General features: G+C 39.6%; 2 protein-coding genes across 2 annotated transcripts; both read left to right on the top strand.

Moving 5' to 3' along the window:
• Window positions 1,864-6,736, top strand: LOC109849193. The gene is made up of 7 exons (XM_020419004.1): window positions 1,864-2,054; window positions 2,162-2,249; window positions 4,194-5,213; window positions 5,325-5,387; window positions 5,465-5,682; window positions 6,062-6,162; window positions 6,317-6,736. The coding sequence occupies exons 1-7, from the start codon at window positions 1,998-2,000 to the stop codon at window positions 6,429-6,431; spliced, it is 1,662 nt and encodes a 553-aa protein (XP_020274593.1). The 5' UTR covers window positions 1,864-1,997; the 3' UTR covers window positions 6,432-6,736.
• LOC109846704 (vicilin-like seed storage protein At2g28490) lies at window positions 7,662-11,313 on the top strand. The gene is made up of 4 exons (XM_020415949.1): window positions 7,662-7,942; window positions 9,640-9,836; window positions 9,928-10,008; window positions 10,612-11,313. The coding sequence occupies exons 1-4, from the start codon at window positions 7,663-7,665 to the stop codon at window positions 11,311-11,313; spliced, it is 1,260 nt and encodes a 419-aa protein (XP_020271538.1). The 5' UTR covers window position 7,662.

The following is a 20,304-nucleotide window of genomic DNA, read 5'->3' as shown; positions in this document are numbered from 1 at the left end:
TTATGGAAGACCTTTTGGTGGACTTCTTTTTTAACTTTCACATTTTGGGGAGAAGAGAGTGCTGGCAGGGGAAAGAAATGACTGATAGTAAAGAAATAGGAATTAATCCCACATTGAAGATTTTTTTTTCCAAGTATCCAGATCATTCATAGTGAATGTCCCACAATAGATAGATGGGATGAAAAACTTTTAATATGAAGGTTTAATTTTAATTGCATAGTAGCAATCCGTAGTAGTTTTAGTAGTTTTTTTTTTTTTTTTTTGATAAAAAAATAAATCCAAATCAAAGTAAATACTGAGTACGACTAGAAAGCGTCATTAGTAAGTTGATACAAATCACGGTCAGACCATAATCAAGGTCGGAACTTAGGCTTTTCACACATCCTGATCCTGATTCCACATTTCTACTACCAGCCAAATTTGGAGTACAACCGGAATTATGAGTAACTTAGGAGGTAACTCGAGGCTTGATTCGGTGAAATAACGGGGGTTTTGACGTAGTTTGTCCCCGTGATCAATGGTAAAAGGCAAACTGAATGCTACAGTATTTAAAGATTCAGTGACATTACTATTATTGTTGTAAAACTCCCTTCCACTTCGATACCTATTAATAGAAACTCTCACGGAGCCATATTAAAAAATTTTAACCGTCTAGATCACATGCATTGGGTAACTCTGGCATCATCTTTTGTTATACATAGCTGATAGCCCTCTATTGTAAAATACTCCTATATGTTCAAGTCACATACATATTTATTTTGGACCTAGGTTTGGGTCCAAAAATAAATGATCTAGTCCTTCGCCTGGATTTCGTATGTTGCTATAGTTAACTGTCACCTAAATTTGATCTGAAAGAAAAAGAGAGGACATTTTCATAAAATCTTCGTGTGCCAAGAGATCGTGAGGGTTATTTAGGGGGAAAAAACATTTGCGCGCCTGCTGTGAGCCTGCGACGATGGAAGATTTCCAAGCAAATGATCAAAGCAGGAGGCCTTTAAAATAATAATAATTACCGCAAACAGAAGGTAAAAGAATAGCCTAATTGTAGCGGTCACGTGGGACGGGAGGCCCACTTGGGCCTCTTATCTTTTTTGAATTTGAAAAGCCCAATTCTTAAAAAAGCACACCGTTGAGATCCGAACGCGCCCATCAAAATCGCGCTCTCTTACTCCCTCTACAAATTTCAAAAAAAAGGGGAATCCCCAAATTAAAACCGCTGAGGAGAGAGAAAGTGGGGGCAGCACAGCTAGGGGTGGAAATGAACCAAATAATTAACAAATAGTTCGACAATTGTTCGAATAAGTATTCGGTCATATTCGATTCGTAGTTCATTTACCATTAAACAAATATTTTTTAGTATTCGAGTTTTCTAACGAATAGAATTTAACCAGATGTATATTCGATTCGTTTGTCTATTAAATATTCGTTTAAAATTGATCACAATTTATTACTTGTATTATTGCACATATGATGTCATATTTTTAACCCACATACCATTTCTACTTAAGTTTTATATACCGATTTTAAGAATTAAATAATCTTAAATCTGTTTTCTAATTAAAATTTTAATTTAAATATATATACATCATATATTATAAAGGAATACATTTTATTTATGAATTCTAATACTATTTGAAAATCAAATTCTTTAGCGGTATAAATATACTTTGATATTCGATAAGTATTCGTGAATATTCATGAATATTTATCAAATACCAAGTATTCGAGTTCGAATTCGAAAAACTAGATATATGAATATTAGAGTTCACATTCGAATTCGATAATTTTAAACAAATACAAATACGAACACCTTAGTATTCGATTCGATTCGATCGTTTACCACCCCTAAGCACAGCAACAGTGAGAGCATCTCCCTCCTTCCAAATAAAAGCCCTACTCCTCCTTTCCCTCTCTTTCTCTCTCCTCCAAGATCTCGCCTTTATCCCCGATTCTTTTGGGCTTCACTCAAATTTGAAAAGGGCTTCTTGGGTTTCAAAATGGAGGAGCCTCCGGTGGTCGTAGATCTCTCCTATGAATCTCGATCGCCTTCCAAGGTTTGGGACCGATCGATCTGTTTATTCTTTTATCTGGCTCTCTTGATTCTCTTGGTTTTGCTGATTTATTTTCTTCTTCTTCTTTTTTTTTTTTTTGGGTTCGGTAGAGGAGTTTTGAGGAGGATTTGGACGTGCTGCCGGAGGGCGGGAAGAGGGTCAAGATGAGACATCTTGACTCGGTTCTAAAGTTTGGAGGTGGGTTTTGCTTTTAGTTTGGTTTTTGTTTCTAAAAGATTGGATCTTTTTTGGTGATTTATGAAGTTAGATCTTGAACTTTTTGTCTGGGGGTTTTGAGGGTTTTATTTCCTATGAAAAAGATTTGATGGGAAGATAATCGAGTTCGAAAATGGGCAACTTGTGGCTTTCTGATTAAAATATTTGACCTTTCCGTGGCTTCCAGCGAAAGGTTCGGGTTAAAGTTATCATTTCTATTCGTTGGAATTGACTTGAAACTTCATAATTGGATTGTTTATCTTGATTCTTGATGGATGGGGGTTCTTTGTCAATTAGTAGGAGCTGATGCTAGTTGATCTATTTGTTACCAACGGTTTGGGATGCCAACTCCTGAACAATTTGATATTGAGACATTATGATGAATTCCTACATGATTAGAACCAAAATATGCAGGATTGGGCATAGTTGTTGTCGATTCATCCTTGTATACTGAGATGGTAGCTGTAGGACATGAGTTGGTGTTAGGGGTGGCAATCAGGTTAGATAGAGCATGTACGTGTTGCCTCTACTGATTCATGTACGTATTGCCTAAACTGATTCCCATATGTCAAATCCATATCTCACATGTTTACTTTCCGGATTAAGGAGCTCGACCATACCCACTTCAATTAATAATTGGGTTACTTCTTAGCGACATGGCTAGTCTAATTGATAATGGGTTTGGTCAAGTATTAACAATTACTTTTTTAAAAATTTATGCAATAATTTGCAATTGGAGAGGCAATAACCTTTAAAGGTGAACAAATTCAAACAACTAAACATAATGTCACATGTATGTTATTGGTTAATGGTCTTTATTGTTTTTATCAACATAATCAACTTGAATTCAGGACATCTACACTTATTTTTTCTTTTAGAAAGAGAGTTTAAATTTTTTTAACCTGGTTAAACCGAGTTAACTATACTGTCCCTTAACCCTTAACCCTTAACTGATCTGTCTATTAGTCAGTTCTAATAGGCCGACTTGGTTATGATCCAAAGGATTCCAAGCCCATGTATGCCTGACCAATAACTGGTCATTTTGGGTTGACTGTTGAAGTTGTTCAACTACAGGGTTAAGTCAAGATTCCACAAGTGTGTTGCCATCAATAAGCACGATGCACTGACAAATTTAAATGAGTAGAAACCGAGTCTTCAACAATTATATAATTTGTAGCTGTGAGCTTTAGAGAGAGGAAGGACTTTACCGGGGCGAGAGGAAAATACCAGAACGGATTGGCAGTAGACAAGGTAGCAGAGGAATACTATGAGGCAATTGGCAAAACTCATGAAATCTTGAGCTTTGATACCATATAAAGGTTATGACAAAGGGTGGTTTCTCACTTTTGTGTTATTGATGTCAGAGTATCGAGATTTCATTTCTACATGTAGTAGAACCTTACTAATGTGGTTACAGCTGAGTTGTTTACGAAAGATTTGAGTGTGACAACATATTTCAAGATGCAGAGTTTATAGTAGGATTGATTAGGTCGATTTTACCTCTACGATTCACTCATACCGAAGATACATCTTATGCATAGATGTTTGTTGGTGTTCACTGGGGCTCTTAATCAGTTTAAGCTCTTGAGCATTTTGATTGCTAGTGAAGATCACCATATTTTTCGGGAAGAGAAGACCAATATCATGTATTTCATTGACTAAAATAGAATGATGTTTTTCCCAATATGCATGATGATTTCATGATCCTATCGCGTGTGGTTGCTGTGGTAGAATTCTGTAATTGGTTGCATCTCCCTCCAATAGCTAAAAGAAATGGGTGTTTTCTACGGCCTCAATTAAAAATTTACAATCTAGAGCTATTTTCTTACATAAATTTCCATATTATTGCCACTGGATTGAAAATCTCTCTCCATTTCTGCACCTATTTCTTCCAACTGCTTCACTAAATCATTATTTGTCAACTAGGAATTAAAAAGTGTTCGACGTTAACAGAGGGTACTGTACACAGCCTCCAGAGCAAAGAGGAGATTTCCCATATCACAGATACAATCGTATCTTTGCACTCAGATAAACATGTACGATCAGTAACAAGCAATATTTTTGCTGAACCAACAAAGGACATATCTTTGACTTTAGGCCTTGTTGAAAGCATCAAGTTTTCTGAAAACCCTGTCAATAATGATGCACATACAAAATCTAATAAAGAGCGGGGTCCACAAAACAAGAGCTTTGCAGGACTCAGTTTGGATCTTAATGACAATCCCTTTAACCTCCATAAAAATTTGGAACCATTGAGATCCACAGATGCCTCAGAATGCGGTAGCACCACTGGTACCTTGGAAGAGAGTGAGCCATTGAAAATGTGGAAGGAGATGAAGCAGAATGGTTTTCTCTCATCCTCTCATGGAGGCATCTCTCATGGAGGCATACCTGTTCCCAAGCAGCGGAGTCGTCAACCTAAAAGGAAAAAAGAGGAAGAGTTCAAGAAAAAGAGTGAAATAATGACAAAAAGAGAACAGCCAAACAAGTACACTAAGAATGCAGCTCCTACTGGTTTGCTCTCTGGACTGAATCCTGGGATCATCAAACATGTCAGAAACAGCAAGCAGGTCAATTCTATTATAGAAGCCATGCTGAAATCAGAGAGGAGTGATAAAGAAATGCATAATAGGCCTCCTGATCAAATTCCGATTGGATCCAAGGATGTTACTGCTCATAATTCAGCTGGAAACCAGTTCAGTCTATACTACAAACCTTCGTTTCTTTCTGGCTCAGACATTGAAGCTCAGATAATTGGGTCAGGTATTTCAGGCAGGTTCTATAACGAGAGCTCTAATGTACCAACATTCAACCCCCAATATGATGATGATTCACTTGCACTGAAACTGTCATCTGCTGTTACTATGGCATCAGAAAACACTAGCAGCATATCCAACCAGGAACAATCCTCAAATCATGATGCCATTGCCTCTCTATCACTGAAAGGTTGTTCTCTTCAGATGATTTGAATTGCAAATATATAAGTTTATTCAATACTTGGAAGTGCATAGATATTGCAAAAGAGTTTATAGGAATGCTTTTCTCCTTAATGTGCAGGTGCATCTGTAGCTTCTCAATGGTTGGAGCTCTTACACCAGGACATCAAAGGACGGCTTGCTGGTATGCTTCTATTCATTGCAAAGCACTAAGATGTATCAATTTGTACAGATAACTAATGCGTAAGTTTATGGATGCAGCACTGAGACGGAGTAAGAAAAGAGTAAGGAATGTCATTCAGACTGAACTTCCTTATCTACTATCAAAAGAGATGTTATCTAACCAAGAAAATGAGGGCTTTGCACATTCATCTGAAAATGACTGTTCCAAGAAGGCAATTTTAGATATGCACATGGCACGGTGGAAATCTATTTTCAGTCAAATGGACAAAGCATTATACGAGGAGGGCAAACACCTTGTGAGTATTTCTTTTTTATTTTAAATGCATCAATTAAAGCTTTATGCCGCAAATGTATTTTTCTGTATTCTTCTACCATAATCAAAGAGCCCACGATCTAGATTGATATGAGAAATTGTGCTAGCTTGCCTATTGGAGGCATAATGTTGGAAATGTAGTTATGACCACTGGCTTTCCTACTACTTGCAATTTAGTGACTGAATTCTGACTGAAACATTATTGAAACTTTTAAGCATTCATACGAAGGAATGTTGGCCATGGTTAATGCATGACATTCTGATGGTATAATATGTTGGCTTTAATATTTGCTCTCAACTTTTAAGGAAGAATAAAATCCTTCATATGGTGAATAAAAACTGATGACTCTTCTTCTTTATAGGAGAACTGGTTGAAACAAGTCCAAGATATGCAAGCACACTGTGATGGAGGACTGAAATATTTCAGCACAAATCGTAGTATATTACTAGCAGATGAATTCAGGTTCGTTGATTTCTATGGAATATTAAACCGCAACTTAATTTCTTCAGTGAAATGGTGGTGTTCCTTGCATTTTCTGTCTATTTTGCAATTTGCAAATATTTATGTTTTATACTGCCAAGTGGATTCTCTAACCTAAGTGTTCTCAAATTTTCAGTGGCTTGAAGAAAACAGAGGCTGCAGAGAAGGAAAAATCAATCAGAGCAGCTGCAGCTTCTATCTACTCTACAAGCAACTTCATACTGACGAAGGAAAATGTGCCATGTTTCTGAGCTCAATCATAGCCCTTCATACTTTTTTTCTTCTTATAATTATAATGATCTTAATCTTTCTTCTTTTATTGTGTGAATTGTATCATCCGTAGCTTGTACAATTAGACGTGTTTTTCCCTCTTTGCCATTGTACTGTCAGCAGGCATTTTAATGATGCTGCCAATTATTACTTACATTTGTAACAGTTTCAGTGATCGCAAACTTCCCGTGTTGTTGTTTGCTTTATAATGTAATAAACTTACCCATTTGAGCATGTAAACTTATTTTTCCAAGAGGATTGAGCATATAAAATTATTGTCTGCAGATTCTCCTGTTGCTTTATGCACTGAGAACTCAGTAATCTTATCGATAAGAGTAGCTTTTGTTTAATGTTTGTGCATCTTTAATTATTTTATCATCTGATATTTTATTTTTGGGTTTTTTTCCTCCAAATTAAAATTGATTTTAGTTCACCCATCCCTTAAATGAATTTGAAATTAGTCCTTCAAATCATTAATATTGCTACTAGGTCCCTTGATTCTCATAAAATGTTTTAAATTAATTACTCCAATTGCTACTTCTACTCTTAATTGGAGAGACTAATTTCAAAATGACTTAATAATTGAAGGACCTAATACTTAACAAAAATTTCAATGATATGAAGGACTACTTCATAATAACTTTGCAGTTTCAATGATTCGAGGGACAATTTTCAAAATATGAACGATGTAAAGGGCTAATATCGAAAACACCCTATTTATTACTTTTTCTTACGAGAGGCACTAGGGGCACACCCTTTACCACACTCCTAACCATACCACCTCTCTTGCTACAGTGCACGGGGCCCACATGAGATTTTAAAAATTAAAATTTCATGTGGGCTCCGTGCACTGTAGCAAAAGAAGTGGTGTGGTTGGGAGTGTGGTAAAGGGTGTGCCCCTATCATTATTTTTTTCTTACTCCGATGTATCTATCCTCATGTTTCCGCGTCTAAACATTGGTCAAATTTGTCCTCAGTGATGTAGTTGAATTCATACACAAAACCACAACACATGTTAGGCATCAAGAACCAAAACCGCACATGAATCCTTCCATCAACGTGTAAGATCACCGTCCCACGTCCACCCAACTTCGCCATGCATGCATGACACGCGTCACCACCACGTCCCTCCAACCTCCCTTCTTAAACCCGCTTGTGATCTCCACATCCAAAACACAAAATAACAATCAATTCAGTCAACACGTACGTACGATGAAGCTTGCGGTGATTTTAACGGCACTGTTGCTGTCCTCACCGGCGGTGACCGGGTACAGAGAAAGAGACGAGGAGGGAGAGGGGGGTGGGAGGAGGTTTGTGTTGGAGAGAGCCGAGAAGGTGGTGAAGACTGATGGAGGTGAGGTTAGGGTGGTGAGGGGACACCGCTGGGACGGTCACCCTACCCCCATGCACATTGGGTTCATTTCTATGGAGCCCAATACTCTCTTTGTGCCTCAGTACATTGATGCTAACCTCATCCTCTTCATTCGAAAGGGTAAACTAATTACTTCCTTCTTTGTGCATCGATTCAAGGATATATAGCACAAATATTACTTGACAGCTTTTTTTTTTTTTTTTTTTTTGAAAATCACCTCAATCTAGTAATTTGGTGGAAGGGTGTTTTACAAAAGGTAGAAAATAGTTGGGCTATGCAGAAATTTTCCTTGGGAAAATATGCAAGTTGTATGTAGTTTGGTACGTAATTGCAAATTTCTTCTAATTATTTAATATAAAATTTGGGTGGCTAGTGCTAATTTTGATTATTTTATGAGTGGCAAGAAATTATAATTTGTTAAATGACTAGATTAAGAAAGCCAAATACATGTGAGCAGTGAAAATTTGTATTGAATTCTATTTCAGGTAAATTTCACAAACTTACCATGAATCATTGAGAGTTTTACATACACCTATCATTACGTTTAGTAAAGAAGTAACACACTTTTTAAATCCCAGAAAAATACACACTTAAGTGAAAGAAAATTGTATCTGTAAATAAGGGCAAAAAATATCTAAATTATGGGATAATTTTTTATAGAAGTGGAACAATTTTTAGTGCGTGATAATTTCGTGATAATTCTTAATGTGAGATATTTTAGTGGGATAAGTGAGAGTAATTTTTTAAAACATGCTATTTTAGTTTGACAATCCTTAGCATAATTAAGGATAATTTTCAGAAATCAATAAACATATAAATGTAAGTCATGTATTTTGATGATAAGACTACTATTTATACATTTTAAAACTTAATTAATTAATAATAATTATTTACTTTAGTGTTAATTAATCTTGAAGAACTATTATATTATATAGACTATAAGATATAATAATAATAATAATTTGTAACTTTTTGGAATTATTATTTTAATATAAAATAAAAAAACATAACTTTCTTTTTTGATCCACCGACATTATTTCATCATCTCTCAATTTAGTCAATTTTTAATAAAACATTAATTTTGTAATTTTTAAATTTAATTAAATATACAATTCACATATTTAATAAAAATAAAAAATAACATTAACTAGATAGGAATGGTCAGAAGAGAAGAGATGCGATCTAATTTTATAGTGTGGTTTGAAGATGATGGAGAAATAAAATATGAAACATAAAAAGTAGATAAGAACATTCTAGCTTTTTACCATGTAGTTCTAGGTTAAAACTTGGGACAATTTGAGAGACTAGAACTCTCTTTTTTCTATATAAATTTGACAAAAGTGGGATAAATTTTTACAATTATTCCAGTTCTATTTTTTTATCGAGTTCTTGTTGACTAACACTGTATAATTTTATCCTAGTTCTAATTTCAATGGACTAACGATGTATAATTTTTATCCTAGTTCTTGTTTTAATGGACTATAACACTATAAAACATTATCCCACAAATTATTCTAGTTCTAATTTTGAGTCTTAATTGGCTAACCCCCTAAGTAAAAATGTTTTTGCTATTTTCTTTAATAAAATTAATAGTGTATAATATACTTTCTCAAAACATAAAATATATAGTTCATGCGGCAGTTTTATGGAAATTTACTTTTTTTCTGTCAAATTGCTGGGCTACAGCACTTGCGTGCAGAATTCTAATTTATTTACAATTTCCCGAATTCTAATTTATTTACAGCTAATTCTTTTAAGTTTTTCCCATAATCTCTGCCATTCCACAAATTACCCTTCTCCGATGTCCATGCATGCAGGAGACGTGAAGATTGGTTGGATCCACAAAGATGACTTAGTCGAAAAACAACTGAAAACGGGAGACATCAATCGGATTCCGGCTGGCTCGACGTTCTACATTGTTAATACCGGCAAAGGACAGAGGCTGCACATAATCTGTAGCATCGACACAACCAATGATTATTACAGCTGGGATTGGACTGCTCCTCCTTACCAGGTTCAAATAATTTGTTAATGATCACATTTTCATTGGATTCGAGTATAAATTGGTGTTCAACGATTATTCTTTTATAATTTTGGTTTTGCAGTCTTTCTTCCTTGGTGGTGGAATTTATCCTAAATCTGTGTTGGCTGGTTTTGATATGACTACACTCACAACTGCGTTCAATGTAAGTAATTGTAACTAAGCTATACTTCGTTGATTGTTATCTCGGCTGTAGTTTTATTTCACTATGGGAACTTTGTAGGTGCAAGTTTGATGCATAATAGGGTCTGGTTTGCCACAAAACCTTAACCAATTGAAAGTAAAAATCTTCACAATTTTAGTCTTAAGTTTTTAAGAGGTGCTATAAATTCATCATTGATAGACAGTAATTTGGTCTAAACCTCATGGTATATATGAATAGGTGATGTTAAATGCCAAATATTGTTTCTTAGGAATTTTTACAGTTTTAGAGTTATATCATGGTTGGTTGATATATAAACTGAAGATGAGTCAGTTTTCATGGGTCAGAATATACAGATAGCTATTGAAACTTCGTAGTGTTAAAGCCCTAGGGGAGGAAAATAGTAGAAGGAATATCACATTTTTTCACATTTTGCAGAAAATCAATATCATTTATCAATTTGCAACATATAACTTCATATTATTTTTAGCCCCCACCACCACCAACCAAATGATACGTGTTTCACGTAGGGATCATAGAAATCGGTTGCCTCTTTGTGTATAAGTGAAAGTCACAGTTGTACGTAACTATTAAGTACATGCCCAGGTGACCACGGAGGAAATAGGTGCTATTACCGGCAGCGGAGAAGCCGCCGAAGAACCTCACCGACTATCTCCCCTGCTAAACTCAAACCTCAAAGAATCTACTGAAAAACGACATCCCACTATCCACGATGAAGAAGACTCTCAACCAACCACATCATGGACATTCACTAATCTCCTCAGTTCTATCCTCGGCTTCGGCAACAACAATCAACAATCTCAAACCAACAAGAAAACCGCGGGGCCCGTCCGAGCACCGGACTCCTACAACCTCTATGACCGGGACCCGAGCTTCAAGAACCCCTTCGGGTGGTCCATCTCCATCGACGAGCGCGACTACCACCCTCTCAAACACTCTGACATCGGAGTCTACCTTGTAAACCTAACCGCCGGCTCCATGCTCGCTCCTCACGTGAACCCCAGAGCCACCGAGTATGGCATAGTCCTCGGTGGGACTGGAACGATCCAAGTCGTGTATCCAAATGGTAGCTCCGCGATGAAGGCGGAGGTGAATGAGGGCGATGTTTTTTGGATACCGAGGTTTTTCCCGTTTTGTCAAATTGCCTCGAGGGGAGGACCGTTTGAGTTTTTCGGGTTTACTACCTCGGCGAAGAATAATCATCCGCAGTTATTGGCGGGGGCTAGATCGGTGATGACGGCGAGCATGGTCGTGGCCGGAGTTGGCGGCAGGAGAGGTGTGAAGTGAGGATGCGTGTGAGACGGTGACGGTGACGGCCGCAGAATGAGGAGGTCATACTTCCGACGTGGCCGATGCCATGGGAGAAGGAGAAGGAGAGGGAGAGGGGTAGAGAGGAGGGGAAGGAGGGCGAGAGGGAGAAGGGGAGAGAGGAGGAGAGGGAGAGGGAGAGGGAGAGGGAGAGGGAGAGAGGGAGAGAGGAGGAGAAGGAGAGGGGGAGGGAAGAGGGGAGGTCTGTTATTAGGAGGGTAATTCGTGCGTGAGTTGTTTGTTTGTTTGTTTGTTTGTTTGTTTGTTTTTTTTTTGCTTTAGTTTTAGCTTGTGTTCTGATGTTTTGGTGCTGATGTTATTAGATTGTGTTGTAGTTTTAAATGTTAATTTGTAGTGTTGTATGTTTATGTATCTATGTATTGTAATCTTACTGAGAATAAGGAGGGAAATGGATTTTAGTTCCCAGTTTAGTTTGTCTACTGTTTAGCAAAATCCTGAGATTTGAATTGTATGCACGTATGAATTGATGAGCGCAGTCAAAGGTAGTTACCCATGGATGAAATGGGTGTATTAATTGACAGTCGAAATAGTTTTTGATCAGAGTTGATTGACACGTATTGAACTGATGAGTTCAGTAAGGATAGTTTTGATACTGTTTGATATTGGAGTATAGAGGGATTTCAAAAGACGCGGCGATTTTTAAAGCAACCAGGCCAGATCCGCATCGGAATCTGAAGCGGTTTTACTCAAAACACGAAGCGTCACCCTCATTTAATGCTTCACGTCCCAATACTCGAAAAGTGGAAGATCCTCTCTTCTATCCATGACGTATCGTCTTTCAAAAAGACGGTTCAGATCCTTTGGTGACGTCAGCCACGAATAGCGGAGTTAACAATGAGTGTCCAATCAAGACAAACCACATCTCTAAGACAATGGCTTTGCAGTTTCTCGTCCTCAGCAGACCTGCATTAATCAGAGCATATCTTATTTTCTCTCAAGTCGACTAAAAGCCAACTCCGAGTGAAAGGGGCCAACTGTTATGGTGTTCACTCATCCAAGATACATGTATTCGCAAAATGATACGATAAGAGTCCTAAGCGAAACAAGCTCAATCCTTTGGCCGACTCCCACAATCATCTCTCGATCTTAGGGGAAAGAAAGCCCTAGTCAACCTTCAAGAGATCAAGGCACGACGACTCCTCAGTCGGATAATAAGCCATTGGCTCTTTATCAAGGTAAGCCCAATGCCCAACATATGGTCGAATCCTCCAGTACAACTCGACCATCATGGCTAAATTGCAAGACCTTGGTACCTTATCAGAAAAAAACCCAAGACACAATTACAGAGGCCTCGGCCCTACCGACTCATCAAGCCGACACTCTGGTGTAGACATAAGAGGTGATGCTAGCCGGTACGAGAGATCCTGACCTCCCAGACGAGTTGACATCTTTATATCGACTCGAGAGATGTTTATTACCTGAGATAAGACGACATTTCAACCAGTCGGACAAGCCGACACTCCTAAGTCGACACGAAAGGCGGTGCTGGTCTACCCCATTATCGAGGATGACTCTATTTAGGGCACTCAATCACTCACTGGGCATTTCTCAGAAACGACTAGAGGGACATTCCCTACTGTCGATTAAATTGAGAACTCGGCCCCAGCCTCAAGCCTCTCCCCCAGAGCACATGTCGACATCTCAGTCTACCTCGGACAAGCCTTATCCAGATTTTGGCCTGATAAGTTTCCATGACTTGTCAGCTCAATCACTTCCTAGAAAATACGAAGACACTCTCTCCCATAATGAACTGACTTCCCCTCTAGTCGACAGTCAACATCTGTTAAGCGAGGGGCGACTCAGTATGCTCATGTGACTTCTGCCATAACTCACAAGTCACTTTCCAGATATCGCGGAGACACCATCTCCCAGGCTGAAATGACTTCCCCTCCAGTCGCCAGCCGACACCTGTAAAGCAAGGGATGACTCACCTTCCAGTTCATATTTTGTCACCGCCATTTGCATGGCCGAAGTGATCAATCTGTCATTAACGTCCTCTTTATATACATATGTTATTCACCATGAGGAAGAAGACAGAAAAATAATAAAAAATCTTCCTCTTGACCCAATTTGATAGAGGATCCTCTCTAATGCATATAGCATAAGAACACATAGTTCTAAATTCCACTCAAGCTCACGTTCATCAACTGATTTGATCATCGGAGGAACCAAAGGGGAACTGGTCCCCGTCCTCTCACGAGTTCTTTCTATCTATGCAGTGTAGATATCAAGCCCTCGTTCAAGAACTAGGCACAAAGTCGGAGAAGGGAACAGACCCTCCATCAACATTCGTCACCCCACAACCATCCTCTTCTGGATTAATTGACTGTTTGATATCGAGCATCAACAGATACAATTCAATGAAGTGATGAGATTCAAATAAAGTCGCATAGCTTGCATAAATTGATAACTTCAGTAAAAAAAAGAAAAAGAAAAAGAAACAAAGGGGAAAAAAAAGAAGAGGTTTAAATATAGCGGGAGACCAATATTTGTAGAGATTGGATTAGGATGTTCTCTACTATCAAAAATTTGTGGTAATCATTACCATCGATTACCTAACAGGCAGTTATTATTTTTTCTCTGAGCCCAAATTAAAAATAGGTATAATATACAAGGTGGTTATTATTTTTTCTTTGAGTGTAAATTAAAAATAAGTACAATATATAGAGATATAGTGAGTGTTATATAAAGAGTGGTTATTATTTTTTCTTTGAGTGCAAATTAAAAATAAATACAATATACAGGGATATAGCGAGTGATAAATTTAGAATGTATTGTAGAAACTGTGGGCAAAATCAGTAAAACTAAAGCTGAGAAGTAGCTACAGGAATCCTCGGGTCGATCGACCGAAGGAGCAAGGCCGGTCGACCAACGCAATCGCCAGGGAGTTGGGTTTTACAGGAGTTCGAGACGGTCGACTGATGGGGTGTGACTGGTCAACCGATCCCGTGCACATTACAGGGTGTAAGAAATTGAGCTTCTATTCGGTCGACTGATTGAATATGTGCGGTCGACCGATAGCGGTTATGGGCCTGATTCGTTTTTCCTGGGCGGTTTTGGATTGGGTGTTTGTATAAAATACAAACACGATTTCTAGGGTTTCTTAACCAGAGAATTAGCATTGTTTTGTGTACTTTGAGAGAGAGAGATATTGTGAGGGAGTTAAGAGCTTTGGTTAGGGTTATATTTGAGTAATTTTTTGAGTTGTAACACATTGTATTTCTCCTCCATATAGTGAAATCTCCTCATCCTCTCCCCGTGGACGTAGGTAATTTTTGAACCACATAAATCTCTGTGTTTGGTTTGATTTGTGTCGTATTTTTGGTGAATTGCACTCATGTTTGGTTTAGTTCTCTTCTCTCATCGCTCGCGGATTCGTTTGGTTGTCGAGCACGCTTCCGTACAGCGCGCAACAATTGATATTATAGCTCTAGGGTTTTAGATCTAGGGTTTTGAATTGGGTGGAGGAAGTTCGTTGTTTGAAGCTTGGTTCTTGGAGTTCTAGACTTCGGTGGAGATAGCGTTGCGGAGTTGCCATTGGAATATCGCTTTCCTTGTTTGGTTAGGAGATCGTGTTGGAATCATATCTAAGGTTCAGTTAGGTAATTTCTCAATTCTATCAAAGTTTGAATCTTTCTTTACAATTTGGAGTTTGTGAGCATGTGAGAAGAAGTTGGTGAAAGCAGTAAGATAATGATGAATACAATTCAGGTTAGACTTCAAAATACTAAGATTAGTATAGTGAAGTATGACGACAAGATCAATTTTGGTTTGTGAATGAGCGACGTACAGGACGCTCTCAATGTTCAAAATTTAGAAGAGACCATCATGGTTCACGAGAGGCCACTGAAATACGATGAGGCGATATGAGACAATATGAATAGGAACACTTGTGGGGTGATCAGGTCTTGTTTGGATCAAGAGCTGAAATACGATATGATTGGTGTGATGTATGCGATGAAGATGTGGGAGATTCTTAACAACAAGTACCTTACGAAGAGTGTTGAGAATCGGTTGCACTTGCTGCGGAGATTATTCAGATTCCAAATGTCCAGGGGCACCTCACTTGCGGCTCATGTGAATAACTAGACAAAGTTATTATCGGACTTGGAAAACGTGGATGAGAAGATAACGGACGAGTACAAGGCGATTATTTTGTTAGGCTCCTTACCCGATGAGGAGTATGCTACCTTCGTGCTCGCTTTATTGAATGGTAGATCTTTCATCACCTATAGTAAAGTGACTAATGCATTAACGAATTACGATTTGAGGAGGAAGGACAAAGAGACTTCTTGTAGGCTGTCTAAAAATCACAATAGATAGCTTATCCCCCATCAACCACCGATGATGAAAGTTACAATCTGACGACTTCCAGAAGGCAAACAATTTGAAGACTTTCACGTAGATCGCTGAGGGTTACAATCTGACGATCTTCACGACAACTGATGGAAGCTCTACTTCAACAGCCTTCACAATCAACATCGGGAGTTACAATCTGACGACTCTCATATTCTCAAGGAGCCAAGACGAAGATTACAAGACAATGATCTTTGCAACGCTATGACAAAAAGAGATTACTTGGTGATAATCTCTTCAAGGCAAGACGCGGAGGTCCTCCCCGTGTTTTAACATCAAAACGCCAAGGTCGAACCCCGTGTCACAGCATCAAAACGCCAGGGTCGAACCCCGCGTTTCAACATCAAAACGCCAAGGTCGAACCCCGCGTCACAGCATCAAAACGCCAGGGTCGAACCCCGCGTTTCAACATCAAAACGCCAAGGTCGAACCCCGCGTCACAACATCAAAACGCCAGGGTCGAACCCCGCGTTTCAACATCAAAACGCCAGGGTCGAACCTCGCGTTTCAACATCAAAACGCCAAGGTCGAACCCCGCGTTACAAACAGGCGAAACGCGAGCGACCCTCGCGTTCATCAATGTTCAGCCAACACCCAACCTCGCGTCTCAATCCTAAGACGTGAGGTTAGGGTCCTGAACGCCAACGTGGGCGTTTGACTCATTCAACATGAGTTGAACGATTCTAAAACCGTTGCCCACGATTTGGGGGCGGTTACATCCCACTTAGGAGAGATTTAAGGGGCGGTTACACCCCTTAATTCCCTATAAATATGGGTAAACTCAACTGAGTTAAGGCTGGCTTTTGAAAACGGAAGAGTTAGCAGCAAGGCTGGCATTTTCGGATCTGGGACTTCGCAGCAAAGGTTTTGGAGGAGATCGGCCTTGATCCTTCAGCAACGATCGACCACAGAGCTTCTTCTAGCCTTGGCTTATTAACCGATCTTCGGTTCAAATCAACTCTTTTACAGAGTTCTTCTAAACTCGTTCAGAGTTCTCAAACTTGCCACGCAAGTTCTCCACAACGTCAAATCGTGAGGAGAAGACATCGTTCCAGTGAATCAAGACGTGCGGATCGTCAACGGAGAGCAAACTCGACGCGAGCATTCGAGGGAGGCACTCCATCGCCACCGTGAAGAACCCAGTTTTAAACAAAGAGGAAGAACCAATTTCGTTCTCCTCTCTTTTGTAATCAAGTTGTAACCGAGATCAAAGGAATCAAAATCAAATTTTCTTTATTCTCTTCTTTGCATTCTCGAGCTAGCACTTCAGGAGAGACATTGTCGACGAGAGGAAGAAGTCTATTTCCAAGAGGTGGTAATAGAGGCAGGTCAAAGTCAAGAGGCCACCCCCAATTAGCGAAGAACCAATGTGTATTCTGCAAAGAATAAGGACATTGGAAGAGAGATTGCCCGAAGCTCAAAGAGAAGGAGAATAGCAAGAAGAATAGCCCAAAGGCTAATGAGGTGAACATCGCTAGAGGTGATGATTCTGATGATTCGTGTTTTTTTCTATTGATTACTCTAGAGGTAAACTATGTGTGTGCATCTGATTAGATGCTAGATTCTGGTGCTACTTATCATGTGACTCCCCGACGAGATTGGTTTGCATCGTTCGAGAGACTCGATAGGGGCGTTATAGTCATAGGAAATGACCAATCCTGTGGTATTTGTGGGATAGGTACCGTCAGGATCTGGATGCACGATGGAGTTGTTCGTGAATTGAATGAAGTGAGATTCGTTCCTCAGTTGAAGAAGAATCTTGTTTCCGTTGGAGCTTTGGAGGCGAAGGGATTCAAGGTGACATTTGAGAACGCTATAACGAAGCTTAATAAGGGATCTTTGGTGGTGATGAAGGGAATCCGCAACAAAATTTTGTATTATCTGAAGGGAAGCATCGAGATTGGCTAGGTAGCTTTAGCTATTTCAGAGATGGACGCGAGCAGACTTTGGTACTATAGGATGTTTAGGGTCCTACCAAGACGACATTACTTGGTGGTCGATATTGGTTCACCACTTTTATGGATGACTATTCTAGGCGTTGTTGGGTGTACACCATGAAGCATAATAATGAAGTCCTAGAGTTATTTGTGGAGAGGAAGAGAAGATTGGAACTGCAGACTGGGAGAAAGATCAAGACGTTGAGATCCGACAACGGCGACGAGTACACTTCAGACCCCTTTCAGTAGCTATGTCGAGCCGAGGGCATAAAGAGACACTTTAAAGTTAGTCATACGCCGTAACATAATGGGGTGACAAGAGATTGAATCGGTTTTTACTGGAAAAGGTTCGATGTTTGTTATCGCAGAGTGGTTTGGAGAAGATTTTTTAGGTTGAGGCACTTTTATATGCGAGCCACCTCTGTAATAGGATGCATTCATCTACGATCGAGGGGAAAATCCCTATGGAGATATGGTCGGAAGAGCCAGCACACGACTATGATCAGCTCAATGTATTTGGGTGCTCTGCATTTTAACATGTGAAGACTGATAAATTAGAACCTCGAGCTAGGAAGATCATATTTGTGGGATTCAAACGAGGTGTCAAAGTATACAAACTTTGGGATCCAGTTGATAAGAAGATTATGCTGAGTAGAGACGTCACATTTGATGAGGCTTTGATCTTGAAGCTTCCCAGCTCTTATCAGGTGGAGAGCAACCCGACAGAGAAGATATCGTAGGTGGTGGATGCAGCTCCACATTCTCCAGATGGGACCGTATCTATTAGAGTGCCGACTGAGGTGATGTCAGGCGAGCACGGGGATGATTTGGAGGATACAGGTACAGTTGACCAGGATCAGGGACCGACGGCTCATGTTCATGATTCTATTGTGGTTCAGAAGCCGAGAGAGACATACGAATGCCAACGAGGTATACAGACATAGTCGTTGCGTATGCACTTCCAATGGTGAGTGTCGATGAGATGATTCCTACTACATTTAGAGAGGCCGAGCAGGGTTCAGAGGCTATTTTCTAGCATGTGGTTATGCAGAAGGAGATGGAGTCTCTTCATAGAAACGACACATGAGAGCTTGTCGAGCTTTCAAAGGGATGGAAGATTATTGGTTGCAAGTGGGTATATACGAAGAAGGGCATGGAAGGCACTCCCGTGAGGTTCAAGGCTAGGTTGGTTACGAAGGGATATGCAAAGGAGGAAGGTATTGACTACAATGAGGTCTTCTCTCCGGTAGTGAAGCATTCTTCGATTTGGATTTTACTAGCTTTGATGACACAATATGATTTTAAATTAGATCAATTGGATGTGAAAACAATATTTTTTTTCATGGTGATCTTGATGAGAAAATCTATATGACTCAGACACTGGGATTCCGAGCTGCAGGAAAGGATAAATTGGTTTGTAGATTAAAAAATTATTATACGGGTTGAAGCAATCTCCGAGATAGTGGTATAGGCGATTTGATGGGTTCATGATCGACCACTCGTACATTAGGAGCCAATTTGATCTTTGCATGTATAATCACAAGTTGAATGGAGGTGTGTACATTTACTTATTGCTTTATGTCGATGATATGTTGGTTGCTTCTACTTTCAGATCCGCGATAGATAGATTGAAGATTCAACTTTCGAGCGAGTTTAAGATGAAGGATTTGGATGAAGCAAAACGTATTTTAGGAATGGAGATCGGCAGACACAGAGACAAGGGAAGAATTTGTTTGACACATGTGACTTATTTGAAGAAGGTTCTACAGTGGTTCAATGTGAGCATGGAGACGAAGCCAGTTAGTTACCATTGGGAGCTCATTTGAAGCTTTCAGCAGACCTTTCACCGAAGACAGTTGAAGATAGAGAGTTGATGTCGAAAACTTCATATGCGAGCGTACGTAGTTGGAAGTTTGACGTACGCCATGGTTTGTACGAGGTCAGATTTGTCACAGGCAATGAGCATGGTTTCGAGATACATGCACAACCCGGGTTCGGGTCATTGGGATATCGTGAGATGGATTTTGAGGTACATTCGAGGTACTCTCAACGTTGGTTTGGTTTTTGAGCTGGACACTAGCGGTGGACAACTATGTATTGGATACGTAGATTCGAACTACGCTGGAGATTTGGATAAATACTGGTCGACGACGGCGTATGTGTTCACTTTGACCCGTGCGCCGGTGTGTTGGAGATGCACCTTGTAGTCTACGGTGACTTTGTCGACGACGGAGGCAGAGTATATGACAATTACGGAGGCTGTTAAGGAGGCGATTTGGTTTCGAGGACTTTTGGAGGATCTTGGTGTTTCGCAGCGATCCGTCATAATTTATTGTGATAGCATGAGTGCTATTTATTTGGCGAAGAATCAGATCATTCATGCGAGGACGAAGCATATCGATGTTCGTTATCACTTCGTTCGAGATGTTCTTGAAGATGGGGATGTGGAGCTCGTGAAGGTCCACACAAAAGATAATCCAGCAGATATGCTCACAAAGGTGGTTCTGAGCAACAAGTTTGATCATTGTAGAAACTTGTTACAAATTAGTGATTGTTGAGGTCGTTCGTGACCATTTGGATGAACTACGGGTGGCTTGATCCCTTAGGAGAGGGGGTACGTAGGCAACCACATTGATGCAGCCGGATTTGATGAGAC

Source organism: Asparagus officinalis, chromosome 7 (assembly GCF_001876935.1).
Source record: "Asparagus officinalis chromosome 7, Aspof.V1, whole genome shotgun sequence".
NCBI lineage: Eukaryota > Viridiplantae > Streptophyta > Magnoliopsida > Asparagales > Asparagaceae > Asparagus > Asparagus officinalis.
This window is presented reverse-complemented; position numbering and strand designations above follow the sequence as displayed.

Bases quoted from the DNA above. Each gene is read 5' to 3' on its own strand.
- LOC109846704 (XM_020415949.1), top strand. From the start codon at position 7,663: ATGAAGCTTGCGGTGATTTTAACGGCACTGTTGCTGTCCTCACCGGCG. The intron at 7,943-9,639 runs GTAAACTAATTA...CCATGCATGCAG, and splicing joins CATCCTCTTCATTCGAAAGG to GAGACGTGAAGATTGGTTGG. The intron at 9,837-9,927 runs GTTCAAATAATT...TTGGTTTTGCAG, and splicing joins GGACTGCTCCTCCTTACCAG to TCTTTCTTCCTTGGTGGTGG.
- LOC109849193 (XM_020419004.1), top strand. From the start codon at position 1,998: ATGGAGGAGCCTCCGGTGGTCGTAGATCTCTCCTATGAATCTCGATCG. The intron at 5,214-5,324 runs GTTGTTCTCTTC...CTTAATGTGCAG, and splicing joins TGCCTCTCTATCACTGAAAG to GTGCATCTGTAGCTTCTCAA. The intron at 5,683-6,061 runs GTGAGTATTTCT...TCTTCTTTATAG, and splicing joins ACGAGGAGGGCAAACACCTT to GAGAACTGGTTGAAACAAGT.